Source organism: Oryx dammah, unplaced genomic scaffold (assembly GCF_014754425.2).
Source record: "Oryx dammah isolate SB20612 unplaced genomic scaffold, SCBI_Odam_1.1 HiC_scaffold_3, whole genome shotgun sequence".
NCBI classification, from domain to species: Eukaryota; Metazoa; Chordata; class Mammalia; order Artiodactyla; family Bovidae; genus Oryx; species Oryx dammah.
Window position 1 is genome coordinate 44,796,125 of NW_024070187.1, and position 19,175 is coordinate 44,815,299.

At 46.4% G+C, this 19,175-nt stretch overlaps 1 protein-coding gene and 1 long non-coding RNA gene across 2 annotated transcripts in view; one reads left to right on the plus strand and one right to left on the minus strand.

Moving 5' to 3' along the window:
* Positions 1-15,910: 15,910 nt before the first annotated feature.
* On the minus strand, positions 15,911-18,306 carry LOC120862001. The gene is made up of 2 exons (XR_005720676.1): positions 16,881-18,306; positions 15,911-16,223 (listed from the first exon to the last, which is right to left on the minus strand). It is a non-coding gene; the product is annotated as an uncharacterized LOC120862001 (long non-coding RNA).
* A 428-nt stretch (positions 18,307-18,734) lies between these two features.
* Positions 18,735-19,175, plus strand: part of SMIM20 (small integral membrane protein 20) — a 12,823-nt gene continuing 12,382 nt past the window's right edge. The window contains exon 1 of the mRNA XM_040237973.1: positions 18,735-18,961. Within this exon, the coding sequence (XP_040093907.1) occupies positions 18,853-18,961 (109 nt within the window). The 5' untranslated portion in view covers positions 18,735-18,852. The remainder of the gene's footprint in view (positions 18,962-19,175) is intronic.

A 19,175-nucleotide genomic window follows, 5' to 3' on the forward strand; every position in this document is an offset into this window, starting at 1 on the left:
AGATAAGCCTGGGTGAGTCCCAGCTCTGCCAATCACCAGCTAATGATAGCAATAATGGCTGTCATTTTCTTGAATGCTAAGCACTTTAGGTACTTATCTCACTGACACATTCTAACAGCTTATTTAACAGATGAGAGGCTGGAGTTCAGAGAGGTTAATAAACCTTTCCAAAATCACACAGCCAGCTAACATTCTAATACAGGCATTCTGACTCCTAAACCCCAGAGTCCAAATTCTTAACCACCATACTCCCTCAAAAACATACCATGGCCCAGATTAAATCTCTGTACTGAGCCTACCAGCAGGTCAGAAGCATGCACTATGTTAGACGTTCTTAAAGGTACAACAAAAAAGCAAGATAGGGCCTTGGCCTTGAGGTGTTAAAGGTCTAGTGACAGAACTCCCATTTGGGAGTACTTGTGACTGACTTGTGCCCCCTTCTTTGGGAGTGTGGAAAGTTTAAGTTCACCCACAGGGAAAGCTCTAGCTACTAGGAGCATCACAATTTTTAATGAGTTGGCATTTGGCCCGCTATACACATCAGCAGGTAAATGCGTCTTATTAGAAGAGTTCTGTGGGCATTGAGAGAGAGTTGGCAACTCGAGGAAGTTGGATCATTGTTTAAAATTCTAGGCAGCAAGTCCAAATTGTAGCTCATCACTACCCTAGGCAAATCACTGATTAATTTAGACTTTATTTCCCCTTGTCTTTTGTCTTCTTTCACATTGGTGCTGCCTACCTGACTCGCAGGAATGGGTGGGGGTGAGGGCTGGTCAGATAAAAGCACTGTCACATTTGCCAACCAAAGGCTGTGTGCCTTCACCAAGTTATTAAGACAGTATATCAAGAAATGGCTTCAACATTAATCACAAAGGAGAAATCATGAAACCGGTATCCTGGAAACGGAACAGCCTTGGAATATAAAGGAAGGGCAACGCCCTGGTATTAGCTGTCCACTGCCTCCAGGCTCCTGCCCGCAGAGCAAACAGTGGGCCTCTGGGCAGCCATTGAGTTCAGAGTGTGTTCAGAGGGCAGTGGAGGGAAGAGCTCTCATACAGGGTGGGTCCTCGTGCTGGGAACTCCAGGACCCGGTGGCTTCACACAGTGGTGGCAAAGAGGGCGGGGAGCCATGGCTAAGAGGAGCCCACCTTCAAGATGTGATGGAAGGAGAGGGTGGGACACCTGTCTGCAGAGGCTTGTTGCTGGAGGGCCACTGGGGTGGGGGCGTGGGCAGAGCAATCTATGTATGTGCTCGCTTGGTCGCTCGGCCATGTTCAACTCTTTTCGACCCGCCAGGCTCCTCTGTCCAGGGGACTTTCTAGGCAAGAATACTGGAGCTCGTTGCCATTTCCTCCTCCAGGGGATCTTCCTGACCCAGAGATCGAACCTGCGTCTCCTGTGTCTCCTGCATTAGCAGGTGGGGTCTTTATCACCGCACCGCCTGGGAGCAATAAGATTCAAATCAATGTAGGTTGCCGGAGGAGGACCCTGATGACTGTATTTGTTTCTTATGGCCGCTGTAACAAAGTACCAAAAACTAAAACCTGAGTGGTTTGAAACAATGGAAAACTCTTGTCTCAGCCTTCTGGAGCCTGCTGCTGGTGGTGGTTTAGTTGCTAAGTCGTGTCCGACTCTTGCGACCCCATGGACTGTAGCCTGCCAGATTCCTCTGTCCATGGGATTCTCCAGGTAAGAATACTGGAGTGGGTTGCCATTTCCTTCTCCAGGGGATCTTCCCAACTCAGGAATCGAACCCAGGTCTCCTGCACTGCAGGCAGATTCTTTACCAACTGAGCTATGAGAGAAGCCCATTCTGGAAGCTAAAAGTCCTAAATCAAGGTGTTGGCAATGTTGGTTCCTTCTGAGAGCTTGCAGGGAGAATATATTCCAAGCCTCCTTCCTGGCTGCTAGTGACCACAGGCAATCCTTACTGTTCCTCAGCTTATAGAGGCATCACTCCAACCTCTGCCTCTATCTTCACATGGCCTTCTCCTTTTCTGGCTCTGAGTCTAAATTTCTCTCTTTTAAGGACACCAGTCATAACAGATGAGGGCCTGCCCTTAATAATGAACTCATTTTAACTTGATTACATCTGTACAGACCCTATTCCCAAAGAGGGTCACATTCACAAATACTGGAGAGTTAGAGCTTCAAAATATCTTTTGGGGGGGATACAGTTCAAATCAATGAAGACCCTAATGAAGTTCCCCACACTGGACTCTGAATAGTTGAAGGATGTGCACTGTCTCATTGATTTCATATCCCCAATGCCTAGGACCTTCCAGCAAATAGCTAATGTCTGATAAGTGCTGAAGGAGTGAATCAGCAGTAATCTTTGCTTGATCTGTATGATATGGGTAATCTGGCCCAAATTCTGAGTGTAAAATCCTGGGTCCATTACATTCTACCTGGATGGTCTTTGGCATGTCTCTTAGTTCCTCTAAGTCTCGATTTTCTCCTTTCTAAAATGAGTATAATATAACATGCAAGAAAGTGGTAAGAAGCCAAGACACAGAGTATATGAAACAGCTGGTACATTGTAAGTGTTCAGTAAATAGGAGACACTATTTTTAGAGGAAATCCAAAACTTAACCCTACATGCTACCCTCTAGTTCACATTTCTTTACAATACATTCATTCCATTATAGCAATTATACATGATATTTAAAAAGCCTAATATACAGGTTAATCTAACTGTAATTTTCAGGATGCTTTGAAAATTAAAAAAAAAAAAAAAACACTTTCAGAAATTGGATTGGCAGAAACTCCATTCAAAAGGGACCATGGGGACTTCCCTCATGGTCAAGTGGCTAAGACTCTGAGCTTCCAATGCAGGGGGTCCTGGGTTCAACCCCTAATGGGGAACTAAGATCCCACATGCTACGACTAAGACCCAGTACAACCAAATAAATAAATATTAAAAAAATAAAATGATTGTTTTTTTTTTTTTTTTTACAAAGCAGCATGGAAGGTGTTTATTAGCCCACATAATGCCCTACCATTCTGGCTTCAGGCAACTCTTGATCCAGACTGTAAATAATGCTATCAGGGATTTCCTGTTTCTCTAACTGGCCCTCATCCTGTGGGTATCAGAGCCTCAGACTGAAATCCTCTGAACCTAACCCCCAGGGAAAGACACAGCTTTCCTGATGGCAGCATCAGAAAAGATCCAAAGAAGATCCCAATTTTCTTGACTTGGATCATGTACCTGTCCAAACCAGTCATTATGGCCAAGGGCATGGGGTACCCAGACTGGGCAGCTGAAGTGGATTCCCTACAGAAAAGAAGGTTCTGTTGTAGAAAGAGGTGCTGGAAAGATTTAAATAAGAAATGTCCCTGATCCTTATAGCCCTTAGAAGAGAACATTTTAAATGAGAGTAAAAGCCATCAGGCTTCTGGAAAAGGACCCAGCGTAGTTTTTGAAGAAAAAAACCAAACAAACAGAAACCATAGCTTATATACAATAACTTGCAGCTTCAGTATAGAAATACTGCCTTTGAGATTTCCCTGGCCATCCAGTTAGAAGTCGGTGCTTCCATTGCAGAGGGCATGGGTTCAGTCTTTGATTGGGGAACTAAGATACCACATACCTCATGATGAGACAAAACCAAAAATTTTTTAATAAAATCAAGCATTATCATTTAAGGATTTGAAGATGATTAAAACTTGCATATATGTTAGTTCATCCTAAGAACCCAATCCCAAAATATAAAAAATAAAATAAAAATACTGCCTTTGTAGTCCTCATAGCACATCAGTTACTGCTGGGGATGAGGAGGGCTGCTGGGAGTGGCATAGCCTGGGAGGGTCTATCAACACATCAGCTATTAACACTGGATGTCCCTGCAAGGGAGACAGGACCACGGGCAGGTGAGGCAGCTCCAATGGATACACTCAGGTCCCCGCAGGATGAGGATGGAGTAAGAGGACATTCTATGGCAGGCGTGCCAGTGCACCGAAACAGCCATCACTCAGGACAACCTGTCCAAATCCACTTAAGTTTGCCTAACAATGTTTTTTGTTTTTTTTTTTTTTAGCTTGTTAGTTTTATACTAGACTTTGCTTTATGAAAAATACCCCATAACTCAGGTTTAATTTCCCTGAGGGAGACAAATTTGAAATAACCATCAAATTTTTTTCTCCTCTTTTTGCTGCTCTAAGCAAAGTGGGAAATATTTTCCCCTGAGGGACGATAGTCAGGTCACTCATACAATAATCATTTAAATGTTATTTGCTTCTTTCTTTTCTTTTTTTTTTTTTTCACTTCTCAGCAGTGTTTGCATACAGCCCTCCCCATTTTATATTCCTACTGATACATTCTTTTTAATGAGTAAGACTGACAGGATGTCCATGTTTAGGGCTTTGTTGAGAAAGTCAACTTAATGGCCAGGGTAGATGCAGATAAGTCACTGATGAAATTTACTAGGATTTGTCCAGTTTAGCAATGTATCCATAAATTGACATTTTATCTTGCATTCTCATTTCACCATCACACAATCTTCCTGGCCTCATTTTATAGATAAGGAAACTGAGGCCCAGAGAGTTGAATTAACTTGTCAACGTGGCCACACACTGTGTGTGTTGGGGGAGCGCCAGGGGGGGGGTTGTGCCTGCACCCTCATTCATGTCCAGCTCTTTGCAACCCCATGGACTGTAACCTGCCAGGCCCCTCTGTCCACGGAATTTTCCAGTCAAAAATACTGAAGTAGATTGCCATTTCCTTCTCCAGGGGATTTTCCCAACCCAGAGATCAAACCCATGTTTCTTTCATCTCCTGCCTTGGCAGCTATGCTCAGGTACCAGCTGAGCCATCAAGGAAGCCCTCACCCACAGGCTTGAATGCAAATAATATTAGCTGACATTTACTGTTCTAAACAGTTACATGCAGTGTCTCATTTAAAGCGCTCAAAAAAATTGTGAGGCAGGATAGAGTTATCATCTCCATTTGGCAGATGAAGAAATTGAGGCTTAGAAGATTTAGATACATTGGTAAGATTGAAACCCAGCTCCATCTCTCTACAAAGATGCACTTAAATGCAAAACTTTCCCAAGGTCTCAGCTGACTGTGAAAGCTTCGGATGAAGGAGAAGTAAAAGCAATGGGTGTGCCTAGAGCCAGAGCGGGAGTGGTCAGATTTACCCCCACGCTCCAAGGAGAAGCCTTCGCCTGCCAGCCAGCTCTGTGGATGAACTATTTCCAGAACTCGCTAGTCAGGAGTGCTGAGGCAGCCTGGATGGAGGCCCAAACCCTGGGACAAAGTTGCCCATGACAAAGCAAGAGTGTGCTGCTGCCTGCTGGCCTCAGTCACTGAAAACATGGGGACCCCCATGTCCACAAAGATGCTGTAGACAGAAAGAAATGCCTGGTCAGCAGAGAAGTCCCAGTGAGTCCAACCACCCACTGCAGCCAACAATTGCAGTACGTGCCCATCTTCCCATATGGGGTGTGGACCACACGGATATGGGGGAGGTTGCTGGAACACACTGATTCCTTAACCAGCTACTAAGGGCAGCCTTAGCATCTCTCATCAGCCCTAAGCATCCTCCTCCGGGCTCCTCTACATGACAAAGCTCCCACTTACAAGTTAATCAAAATCCTGACCATGAATAGGAAAGGAAAAAAATACTCCATTAATTAAACTCTCAAAAGATGCCAAGAGTAACAGTCTGCAGATACTTTCTTGCTGTACTAATCCTTCGGGGACCAGACACCAGCAAGCAGTGTAAGAGTCACAGGTGCTGTGATTAGGCTTGACAGCATGTAGCTGTGACGAGCGGAATAGGGAAGATTTTTAATCTTCCTGAAATCCCAAGCTTTGAAGGTAATTAAATAATTAATGAGAAGCAAAGCTTTCCCTGCTTTCCCAAAAGAGATTAAACTTCCCAACTATCTTCCCTGTATAATAGTTTCTCTAAAAAGGCTGGAGAATATAAGAAAACAGGTATCTTAAGTCATTCAACAATTACTTATTGAGCAACTACTATGTGCCAAGTATTCTGAAAGGTGCTAGAGATGCAGTGGGTAAGTAGGTAACATCTCTGCCCTCATGGTGCTTACATTCTAGAATGGGGCTGTGGAGAATGTATAAACAGGTGGGTTGAGGGCATTGTCGGAAAGAGAGCAAGGAGATGAATGGAAAGTGAATGGAGGGAGATGAGGTTGGAAGAGGTGGGCAGGGACAAGTGATCTAGAATCTTCTAAGGACATAGTAAGATGTTTGGCTATTATTCTAAGTGATTAGGAAGACTTGGGGATATTTCATCAAGAGGTCATACAATCTGGGCTTTCCTGGTGGCTCAGACAGTAAAGAATCTGCCTGCAATGCGGGAGACCTGGGTTCAGTCCCTGGGTCTGGAAGATCCCCTGGAGAAGAGAACGGCTACCCACTCCAGTATTCTTTCCTGGAGAATTCCATGGACAGAGGAGGAGTCTGGTGGGCTACATTTCATGGGGTCACAAAGAGTTGGACACGACTGAGAGACTTTCACTTTTATACAATCTGATTTCAATTTCTCAGTTAACCCTGGCTGATAGGTGAAGAATGGTTATGGGGATGAGTGGCAGGGGTCAAGGGAACAAAAATATTCAGTAGGACCAGCAGTCCATGTTAGAGCATATTGCCTCTGATAGAGCCAGTTTTTGATTGACTTGACTACACACCCTGTTGGTATTTTCAGAGTGAATTTTCTCTGTGGTTTGAAAGAGTTCCGTCATTTCAGTTAAGACTTTCTAGGGTCTTAACAAGTATTTTTATAAGCTGATCTACACTTTTATCTTTCTAGTGGCTAAGGAGGTGAGGCTTTTAAGAGGTGCTTACGACATAGAGTGCAGCCTTCATGAATGGGATTAGTGCCTTAAAAGGGGGGGTTCAGAGAGATCCCTCCCCCTTCTACCACATGGCAAGAAGGACCCAACTTATACAGAATGAGGACCCATATCAGCCATGCTGGCACCACGATCTTGGGTGATGATCCTAGTCTCCAGACATGTGAAAAATAAACGTTGTTTACAAACTACCTGGTCTATGGCATTTTGCTAGAGCAGCCTGAATGCACCAAGAGAGGAACTAAGTCTGTTTGTTTGACTTTTAGCCCATCCATGCTCTTAGTCATAAAAGAACAGAGGTATAAAAGGTGGTTTAATATAAGAAATACTGAAATTTTGTTTGTCATCTGCCTAGATTAGAAATTTTCACTTATTTTTTGCTTCAGTCTCTCTTCTTCCACAGAATAAGGACTTCTACACATAGATTGATATCCAAAGGATAAAAGCCGAATCTTCTAAAACTAGGATCTCACAGGATATAGAGATGGTGCTTGTTGCTGATGGGAAGTAAATCTAGATTCACTTTTGGCTGGAAGGGAGCAGGCCAGAAATTCAGAGTTGTAGGTCCCTGGCCAGGGCAGACGTGCTAGAACATGAACCATAAACCTCCATCACCTATCTTGGCAGATAGAAAATGGGGATTTGGGAGGAAAGTTGCATCAGGCACGCAGACCAAATAAATACTCTGCTACTTGCTGAGCTCCCACTCTGTATTCCAGCTAGCAGGCTGCAAAGGATGGTCAGCACTGGACCCCTGGAGCCACTTGGAGCACTTGATGACGATTCCATGCCACCATTCACTTTCTGTATTGCTGTTTCTTCTTCTTCACGTTTATTCTTCTGCCCAGTGACACTTTGGTTATGCCAACGGGGATTGACTTGAATACATTCTGTTGGTACCAAGATTGTAAGATGACAACAGAAGAGAGAATGGGAACACAGATTCTTTAGTGGGTTCAAATTCTGACTCAGCCACTTGCCAATTATGTAGGTTTGGGCAAGACTGAATTTCTCTATGCCTCAGTTTCCCCATCTGTAAAATGGGGATAAAGTCTGGCTGGAGATTAGATGAGCTCAAGTATATAGCAAGCAGGCACTAAATGTTTGATGTTGTTACTGTGGTTATTACACTGACAGAATTCAGTTAAATGGGATATAACCTCAGGACTTCCCTGCTGATCCAGTGACTAAGATGCCACACTCCCAGTGCAGTGGGCCCAAGTTTTATCCCTTACCAGGAAACTAGATCCCACATGCCACAGCTAAGACTTGTCACAAATAAATAAAAATTTTAAAGAAGATATAATCTTTCATTCAGTTCAGTCACTCAGTCACGTCTGACTATTTGCCACCCCATGGATTGCAGCACGCCAGGCTTCCCTGTCCATCACCAACTCCTGGAGCTTGCTTAAACTCATGTCCATCAAGTTGATGATGCCATCCAAACATCTTATCCCCTGTCGTCCTCTTCTCCTCCCTCCTTCAATCTTTCCCAGCATCAGAGTCTTTTCAAATGAGTAAGTTCTTCGCATCACATGGCCAAAGTATTGGAATTTCAGCTTCAGCATCAGTCCTTCCAATGAATATTCAGGACTGATTTCCTTTAGGGTTGACTGGTTTGATCTCCTTGCAGTCTAAGGGACTCTGAAGAATCTTCTCCAACACCACAGTTCAAAAGCATCAATTCTTCAGTGCTCAGTTTTCTTTATAGTCCAACTCTCACATCCATACATGACCACTGGAAAAACCAAAGTTTGACCAGATGGATCTTTGCTGACAAAGTAATGTCTCTGCCTTTTAATATGCTGTCTAGGTTGGTCACGGCTTTTCTTCCAAGGAGCAAGTGTCTTTTAATTTCAAGGCTGCAGTCACCATCTTCAGTGATTTTGGAGCCCAAGAAAATAGTCTCTCACTGTTTTCATTGTTTCTCTATCTATTTGCCATGAAGTAATGGGACCGGATGCCATGATCTTAGTTTTCTGAATGTTGAGTTTTAAGCCAACTTTTTCCACTCTCCTCTTTCACTTTCATCAAGAGGCTCTTTAGTTCTTCTTTGCTTTCTGCCATAAGGGTGGTATCATCTGCATATATGAGGTTACTGATATTTCTCCCGGCAGTCTTGATTCTCACTTGTGCTTCATCCAGCTGGGCATTTCACATGATGTACTCTGCATATAAGTTACATAAACAAGCAGCCTTGACGTACTCCTTTCCCAATTTGGAACCAGTCTGTTGTTCCATGTCCGGTTCTACCTGTTGCTTCTTGACCTGCATACAGATTTCTAAGGAGGCAGATAAGGTGGTCTGATATTCCCATCTGTTTAAGAATGTTCCACAGTTTGTTGTGATCCACACAGTCAAAGGCTTAGGTATAGTTAATAAAGCAGTAGAAACTCCAATATTTTGACCACCTGATGCTAAGAGCTGACTCATTTGAAAAGACCCTGATGTTGGGAAAGATTGAAGGCAGGAGGAGAAGGGGATGACAGAGAATGACATGGTTAGATGGTATCACCAACTCAATGGACATGAGTTTAGGTAAACTCCAGGAGTTGGTGATGGACAGGGAGTCCTGCTGTGCTGTGGTTCGTGGGGTCGCAAAGAGTTGGACACGACTGAGTGACTGAACTGAGATGTTTTTCTGGAATTCTCTTGCTTTTTTCTATGATCCAGTGGATGTTGGCAACTTGATCTCTGGTTCCTCTGCCTTTTTCATTAAAAACTTAAAATCTAGTATGTGAGATAAAAACACAAATGATTATAATACAGACAAAAGGAGATAAACATTCTAATCAGTATGTGGGTAAAGCACCAAGAGAGCTGTGGTGGACTAAAGTTAACTGCAGAACTGAGGTCTAGCCCCCATCGCATGCTCTAACCTCCTGCCCCTTGAATCTAGTCCATCTATGACCTTTGCTAAAATGATTACAGGTGTGCCTTCCAAGTCTTAAACCATCAGAAGTCTGTGGCTCCCTCCTGACTTCCTTGGGATAATCCCTCTCAGGACAGAATCTCCATGCTGGGAAATGTCACCTATGGGTGCTCCCAATGGCACTCACTGAGCATCAGCTGTCAGCCATCTGAGATGGTCTGGCCCAGCTAGGCCCCTGGCCAACTTCAGTTGTACCAGCACCCAGACACCCCTGAGATGCAGAAGGCTTAGTAAAGCCACAGCATTTCAAGAGATGGTAAAACATCATTTTAATACTTAAATGCTAAGTTTGGGGTAGCTAGTTATGTAGCCAAAAATAATTGGGAGTTTTGGAGAGACAGTTCATTTAAAATCAAGTGATCTAGAAGCTTTCCTAGAAAAAGAGGGGTCTGAGAATGTCCTGGGAGAGAAGGACTGTGACAAGATGCTCTGGGAGAAAGTCATCCAAACACAGGGAAGAGTGAGAGCAAAGGCACCAGGCAGGCAAAGGCGGTGGCATTTAGCACCCGGCAAACAGATAAGGCTGCCGGAGGTAGGTGCTGGGAGAGACGCGAAAGAGAAACCCAGAAGGTCGTTGGGGTCAAATAATGCGGAGGGGATCACTTTGCTGCCAGGAAGGAAAACTGATTTCTGCTCTTCTGAGTAAAAGGGCTTTATGGGAAACAAGGGGGTCCCGTGGGTAAAGAAGGTGTCCGTGCAAAGAATGAAAACCATAGAGAAACTGGACTTCCCCAAGAGATGGCAGCACTGGAAGGTTGCTGGGAATCCTGCGTGGCTTTCCGCATCACACACACAGTAACATCCTGAGTTCTCCGCGTGGCCTCTGATGCCCCTGGGCACCATGCTCCTGCCTGGGCCACCTCCATGTCCCCTCCGCTCCAGCCACATAGACCTCCTTTCTGTTCTTGGAACAGCAAGCATACCGTGTGCTCACCACTTTTGCACCCAGGACCCTCCACTTGGATGGTTCCTCCTCCAGTTATTCACAGGGCTCCCCGCTTCCCTTCACTCAGATGTCTGCCGCCTTCTCAGAGAGGCCTTTCCTAACACCTAAGTAAAAATAGTTGCCCTCCCATCCCCTACTCCAACCCCAAACCCCAGCCCCTTGCTGGCTCAGTTTTTCTTTCCAGCACTTCTTATTTTGTCTATCTATCTATCAAATATCCCTTTATTTTCTTTTCATCTGGAGTAATCCCTTCCCCTCTCCCCGAGGTTTTTGTTATAACATGGATTTTTTTTCCCCCTTCAAAGTCTGTTTCTTTTCTCTATAGCTACTGGAGAAATTAAAACAGCTTCCTAAACCTCTTCTAATGGTGGGGGGAGGGTTTTTTTAAAAATAGACTATTTTTCCAGAGCAGTTTTAGGTTCCCAGCAAAACTGAGCAGAGTACAGACAGTTGCCATATGCCCTCTACTCTCATATGACACACAGCCTCCCCCACTATCACCATCCAGACTGGAATGTGTGTTACAAACCGTAAACCTACACTGACACATAATTATCATCCAAAATCCATAGCTTACTGTTATGAGTCACTCTTGGCGTTGTGTACTCTATGCATTTGGACAAATGTATAATTACAGGAATCCATTATTACAGGAGCATAAAGGTATTTTCACTGCCCTTAAAATCCTCTGGGCTCTGGCTTCATCTCTCCCTATTCCCTAACCCTGGCAAACACTGATCTTTTTATCATCTCCATAGTTTTGCCTTTTCTAGAAAGTCACACAGTGTGTAGACTTCAGAGTGGCTTCTTTCACTTAGTAATATGCATTTAAGGCTACTCCAAGTCTTTTCCTTCATAGCTAATTCTTTTTAGTGCTGAATAATATTCCACTGTCTGTACCACAGATAATTTATCCATTTACCTACTGAAGGACACAGTGGTTGTATTAGGGGAAGCACACTGACTGAAACCGCCCACCCTGGCCAGGCACCATAGTAACCATTCACATGAGTTGTTTTATTACAGGAGATCCTGATAAGGAATACGGAATTAATAAGCTACCACCAACCGGAAGAGTTGGGGAAATGTCTAAAGGAGACACCCCGTGTCCGTCCGCTTCCCGGAATCCCTCTTGCTAGCATCCATCTTGGCTGAGCGATGCGTGCGCCGCCAGGAAAGACTCTGAGTTAGAATGATTGGCCAAAGACCACCCGGAAACTAATCCCATCACCATAAAACCTGAGATTGCGAGCCACGCAGCAGAGCTATTCTCCTGGGTTCCCTTACCCTACTGCTCTCCACCTGGGTGCCCTTCCCAATAAAATCTCTTGCTTTGTCAGCACGTGTCTCCTCAGACAATTCCTTTCCGAGTGTTAGACAAGAGTCCAGTTTCAGGCTCTGGAAGGGGTCCCCTTTCCTGCAACAGTTGCTTCCACATTTCAGCAATTTTGAACAAAGCTGCTACAAACATCCACATGTAGGCTTTTAAGAGGACCGATGTTCTCAGCTCCTTTGGTATTGTATGGGAAGAGTATGTTTAGTTTTGTCAGAAATTGCCAAACTGTTCCCGTTTACTTTTGTTTATTTATTATTTACCTCCCCAACTAGAGTACAAGCATCCCGAAGGCAAGGACTTTGTCTAATGCTTAAAATTTGTTGTTGCTGTTCAGTCGCTCAGTCAGGTCTCTTTGCGACCCCATGGACTGCAGCACGCCAGGCTTCCCTGTCCTTTACCATCTCCCAGAACTTGCTCAAACTCATACCCATTGAGTCGCTGATGCCATCCAACCATCTCCTCCTCTTAGAATAGTGTCTGGCATATAACAGGTGCTCCATAAAACTGGTAGAAATCAATGAACGAATACCTGAATCCCAGGCAGTCCTCGAGCTTAAGGTATCTTGTTACTTCTCAGCAGCAGGATTTGTGAATCTTGGTTTTCACTCTCCTCCATCATGCCCTGCTTCCTGTTACTCCTAGGCAATTCCTCCCCCATCTACTCAACCCAGCTTTTCTCTGACAGTTTCTACTAACTCGTCACCCTGGCTTACTCAGAGCTCCCCTCGTGCTCCTACCACCTCCTCCTGTTCATCTGTCCAACTTCTACTTCCTCTGCTGAGTGCCAACTCTCCCTAACCTACCAGCTGAAATTCCAGGGGCAGAGAGTCTGACCAGGTCAGCCCATTCCCCATTTAAACAGAGATTTGTGGTCTTTGACTATGGACTTTGACAGGGTTTTTCAACCCTGCTGATTCAATCAACCATGGCCATGGGCACAGAGCCAGGCAGCCAAGACGAAGAGCACTATTCTCTCATGCAGCAGAACCACATGGAGGCAGAAGCGCTTTAATGGCCTGTTGACCAGAGCCTGGGGTCCTGGATGATAGGTCCTGACCCTTTAGAGAGACACTGAAGGCTTCTGAGAGGAGCAGAATTGATTGACCAGAACTATGGTTTCAGAAGATGATTTTGGCTGTCCCACAAATGAGACAGTTGGTGGCTGAAGAAGGTGACACATGTGAGACAAGTTGGACAGCCGTAGCCAAGGTCAGCAGGTGAGGCCTCAGACCAAGCCAGTGCCATGAAAGTGATGGGCAGGGGAAGCAGGAGTGAGAGGGTCTTGAACCCGAAGCTGGCCATCAGGCACATGAGGCTGGGTCTAGACACCCGGAAGTCATAAAGGAACTAGTTACAACTGTAAGGTGGATAGCTGGCAAGAGAGAAGAAGCCAAGATGGATATTTGAGGGAAATCTCTTAGATATAAGGGCTTCCCTTGTGGCTCAGCTGGTATAGAATCCACCTGCAATGCTGGAGACCTGGGCTTGACCCCCTGGGTTGGGAAGATCCCCTGGAGAAGGGAAAGGCTACCCACTCCAGTATTCTGGCCTGGAGAATTCCATGGACTGTATAGTCCATGGGGTCGCAAAGAGTTTGACACGACTGAGCGACTTTCAATTCAGTTCAATTCTTGGATATAAAGAACACATCAAAGCAGAAAAACTTGACAAATGATATGAATTGGAAATATTTATACAGACAGGTGGGGACTGAGAGAGCCACAGAGCTCAAGAAAAACAGAGAAGCATTTCCCCAGCTTCCTCTCGTATTCTCAAAAGAACAAGTCTAGAGGGTCCTGTGTTAGATCTCACTCCTCTCCGAAGCCCAGGCTTCTAGTCTGTTTTCTGGCAGAAGGTGACGCTGCTTCCTGGGAATCCACAATAGTCTAAAAATACAGCAGCCAAGCTGCAGAGCCACAATTAGTAGAGCTGCTGTCCCAGGAAACCCTCGTCACATTTTGCTCAGATCAGAGAGCGGATTAACTTTGATGTCTGTCTGAACTCCGTGCGAGACACCACTGGTGGTCTGCTTCCTGCAAGCATTCAATCTTCACATGCAAGGCAAGAAGGAGGAAGTGCCGCACAGGAGCCCAAACCGACTTTTTTTTTCTCTCGGTGACTGAGATGAAAATATGCACCCTAGGACTCCTGACATATTTGATTTGCATCCTGTCTCCCTTCATCCCTTGAGCTCTCTCTCCCTTTGTGTGAATACCTTCCCAGACCCGAACCTCCTCTGGCATTCACAAACATTAGCACAGCTATGAAGCTCCAAGCCCTTCATCTCTGCTGTGTGTTGGAGGTAATTGTGGGCATTTCTTTATCTATTAGGGCTCCTAGTGGCATGCAACTGAAACTGACTCTGACTAACTGAAATCCAAAGGGAGTTTACTGGAAGCATATGGGGTGACCTGTAGAATACAACAAACAACTGAGAATCAGGCTGCAAGATGGGACAACGAGGCAAGTGCACACCTAGGACCCCAGGCAAGTGGGAGAGATGCCATAATCCTACCAGAACATTAGCAATGGAAGAAATCCACTGCAACAGTGCTGTCTGTCCTTGTGTCATCATCCTCATGATTCTTATTTCTAGGAGAAAAAGAACAACTGGGCCTGGTTGGAGCAACCCATACTCAGACAACATGAGCTCACTGACTTTGCAAGTCAGTTTAGAGGGGTGGTAAGGGCCGGTCTCTGCAGCCAGACAGCATGGATTTGTATCCAGGTTCTGCCACTTTACTAGCCATGTGACCTTGAGCTAGTCCTTTTTCCATTGCTCCAGATTCGGGCCCTACAATGGGGATACCTAGCTATGGGGGTTGGTGAGTACTGATGGTGTAAACCTGTCAGTGACTGGCACAGGGGAAGTGTTCTACAGCGTTGGTGTCAGTACTGCTAGGAATGCACAGGGCCCCTGGATTTACAGTCCAACCAAGAATGCAAAGATGAAAGGTCATCCTCAGAAAAGAACCAGGAGGTATCATTAGGAGAGGCTGAGTGTCCAAAAAGTCATTACTATCCACAGCCAACACCTCTGCCAGACTGTAGCCACCACGAGGACAACAGATTCTCCTCTCAATTCACTGTTGCATCCACCAGCACCTGGCTCCGTGAACCTCGGTCAGATATGCAAATACGGATCTGACTGCTTCCTTTTTGCATTCCTGATCAACCAGCACAGGGCTTTGCCTGGAGTAGGCTCAAAATAAGTATTTGCTGATTGAACCTGTAGATCAATGGGATTCTCAGAAAGGGGAAGAACTTTGGGATCAGAGTTGTATCTGGTAGGAGTCAGTGGCAGGCACGTGACAATATAATGACGCTAATATATAATGACGCTAATATATCATTTATCTTGTCATTTGTACATGTCAATCTGTATGTGACATTTGTATAGATTATAGGCTGGCTGTTCACCAGGCTGATACCTCCGGTTCAACAAAAGGGGGCAGCGGAACCACCAGTTACTTGCCACACTGCCTTGGGGAAGGGGGTGGCTCATCTGTCCCATGTTGGTCTTGTTCCTGCCTTGAAGGCGCCACTGGTACCTCACAAGGACATCCTGGCACCCTTTGCACTGGCTTTAACACACTCCATGGATAGGACTCAGTCAGCCATCTGCCAAGTCTGCTCACAAAGACAGTAGGATGTCATGGAAGAGCCTATCCGATTAGGAATCCTCAGAGTTCAGCCCTGGCCCTGGCTCAGTCAATGGCGTGAGGTCTCTGGTTCTCGGTGTTCTGATCTAAATAATAGGGTAATCCTTGATTTGGAGCTTGTGGAGGTGTTGAGCAAATGAAATCACACCCATGGTGATTTCATCTGGAACTCCTTCTGTTTTAAAAGACAGAAGCCAACTCAAACTGGCTTCAGTGAAGAGGGGACTTTATTGGCTCATGTTACTGAGAGATCTGTTTGGGGGCACAATTGGCTTCAGGTGCTCAAATGTAGTGTCAGCATCTGATTTCTCCCCAACTCTCAGCTCTTCTGCTGAGAGCTCTACTGTCCTCAGTCTCAGTCTCCAAACGGTGGTCCCCAGAATTCCAGGGTCTCACACCTTCAAATTCAAATCCAGCCTCCCAGCAGCTGGGATAGACTATGGTCGGCTCTATGTGTGTCATTTGGCTTGGAGGATGCAGCCACATTGGACAATCAGACCTGAGTCCAGTGCCAATCAACCCCTGTGATGAGTAAGAGCTTGGTCAGGCTTGGTTGTATGGTTAACATTCAGAGCTGGAAAAGAGTAAGGGTTGGAGTTAGGGGGAGAAAGTCGAGTTTACCTCACAGATTGAAAATGGGAGAAGAGTGGTCTGCCAAAAGATATTTGGGGTACTATTAACAGAAAGAGAAGTGGATGCTGGGAGGCTGAAATGTGTGCTATAACTGGGATTTTTTTTTTTTTTGGGTTCATTGGGTCTTCTTTGCTGCCTGCAGACTTTCTCTAGTTGCAGCAAGCGGGGGGCTACTCTTCATTGTGGTGCCATGGCTTGTCATTGTGCTGGTTTCTCTTGTTGCAGAACACGAACTCTACAGCATGGGTTTCAGTAGCCGTGGTGCACAGGCATAGCTGCTCCGCAGCATGTGGGATCTCCCAGGACCAGGGATCAAACCTGTGTCCCCTGCACTGGCAGGCAAATTCTTAACCACTGGACCACCAAGGAAGTCCTATACCTGGGATTTTTATATCACGTGATATAAAGCATGCATTGCAGCTTCCCTCTTTGCTGTGAAGTCTTCTGTCTTCACCCCAGAAAGCTCCTGCAAGTGCCCGAGGACCAGCTGTCTCACCCTACTTCCTGGCTCTGAACTCCTGTAGCCCACAGGACCTTATCACTCACCAGCAACAGGCAGAGTTGGGTCATCAGTTATCTTGTTATGTATATGTCCTTTCTCTTCATCTACTTGGCAGGATCCTGGAGAACGAGGGTCACATCTTATTCATCGTTGTGCCTCCCAAAGCACTTTGCCTGATGCTAGGGGCATAGAAGACTGTCCATAAACCTGCTGACAGATCAAACACCTAATTTACATGCTTCTGGAAGTATGGAAGTAAATAGTAGCTTGCTGCTGCTGCTGCTAAGTCACTTCAGTCGTGTCCGACTCTGTGTGACCCCATAGACAGCAGCCCACCAGGCTCCCCTGTCCCTGGGACTCTCCAGGCAAGAACACTGGAGTGGGTTGCCATTTCCTTTTCCAATGCATGAAAGTGAAAAGTGAAAGTGAAGTCGCTCAGTCGTGTCCGACTCTTAGCCACCCCATGGACTGCAGCCTACAACGCTCCTCCGTCCATGGCATTTTCCAGGCAAGAGTACTGGAGTGGGGTGAATAGTAGCTTGATTCAACTACAAAACTACCAAAACAGAGGAAATCTGTGCCCTCTACACCATTTCCAAAGGATCGCAGATAATTTCCTTAACTAATAATGATGCTGGGGTCAAGATTTGCTGGGATCTTCTTTCCTCCGTAGCCCCCAGTCGCTGGTATCATTATTTTTTTTAAATAAAGGATTGAGTGAAGGTCCAGGGAATCTTAGTCTCAGCTGCCAGTACCCCTGGGTGGGTCCTGTGCCCGCAGAGCAGACATAGAAGCCTGGAGGATGGCAATCATAGGAAGAGGAAGCAGATGTCTGTCCTCAGTGGCTCCCACCTCAGGCAACAAGGCAGAACCCCAGGGTCCCTTCAGTGGGACTGGCTGCTGGCTCCCTGCCCTGTGCTGATCTCTATTCACCCTCTATTCTCATCCATAACCCTGACATCCAGCAAGGGGAAGGAGAAAGGAGGACATGGAAAATCAGTCGGAAAAGATCTGCTTGTAGCTTGGATGTTGAAATAACATTCCTCCCGGGTTAATCTTTGTCTGAAGCTCCTGTGGCTCCGATTTCAGAATCCCTTGCAGGCCTTCTTGGCCAGGCATTTTGCACTTTTGTCTCTAATCCCCTCAAATCGCCCTTTAGGCCAAGTGACTTGTCCAAATCCGCGCAGCCAAGCCAAGATTCCCTCACCTGTAAAAGATATGGAGAAGGAAACGACAATCTACTCCAGTATTCTTGTCCGGAGAATTCCATGGACAGAGGAACCTGGCAGGTTACAGTCCATAGGGTCGCAGGGAGTCAGACACGACTTAAGTGACTTAGTAAAAGATACGAGGATTAAATCAACGAGCTATAGAGATCCTCCACCTCCTGTTAGTGTGAGGCTTCCCTGGTGGCTCAGAGAAGGATATGGCAACCCACTCCAGTATTCTTGCCTGGAAAATCCCATGGACGGAGAAGCCTGGTAGGCTACAGTCCACGGAGTCGCAAAGGGTCGGACACGACTGAGCGACTTCACTTCACTTCACCTCCTAGTGTAGTGAGGAAAATCAAATCAGTTGCGGGGAAAGAACCAAGAAGTTAGTAAAGGAGGGAGTGGTAGACGAGGTCAGAAGAGCGGTGGGTGGGGCAGCTGAGAGAAAAATTAGGCTTGGCGGGTAGCGACTGGAGGAGGGACTGGGAACCGAGAGCAATGAGCAATTAACCCTCCACTTTTAATGGCGGTTGGCTCTAGCTGGGCGCTAAGCGATGCCGGGACAACCGGGAAGGCGGTGCGCCGGGCCTGAGGCCCCGCCCAATCTCTCCTAGCCCCACCCACCCCTAGGCCCCGCCTCTGATCCCACCTCTGCTCCCACCTCGCTCTGCCTCGGCCCAGCCCCAACTTCTAGCCCCGCCCCCAAGGCCCGGAAGCGAAAGCTGTTCCTCCTCTTCCGAGCGGGGGTCACGGCACAGCTGGCGGGAGCCGGGTTTGGAGAGTCCCGGTAGCCCCGGCTGGAGCCATGTCCCGGAACCTGCGCACTGCTCTCATTTTCGGCGGCTTCATCTCAGTGATCGGCGCCGCCTTCTACCCCATCTACTTCAGGCCGTTAATGCGGCTGGAGGAGTACAGTGAGTGACCTCTGACCCCACGCGGCGTCCTGGCCCCGGTGACAGTGATCTCTGACCCCACGCGGCCGACTGGCCCTAGTAACCCCCCGCTTTCCCTCATCATCCCCACGTGGGGCCATGGACAGAGGTTGGTTCACGAGTCAGCAAGACCCGGCTTCGACTCTGGCTGTGTGCACTTTCGTGACCGGGGTCAAGTGACTCAACCTCTGAGACC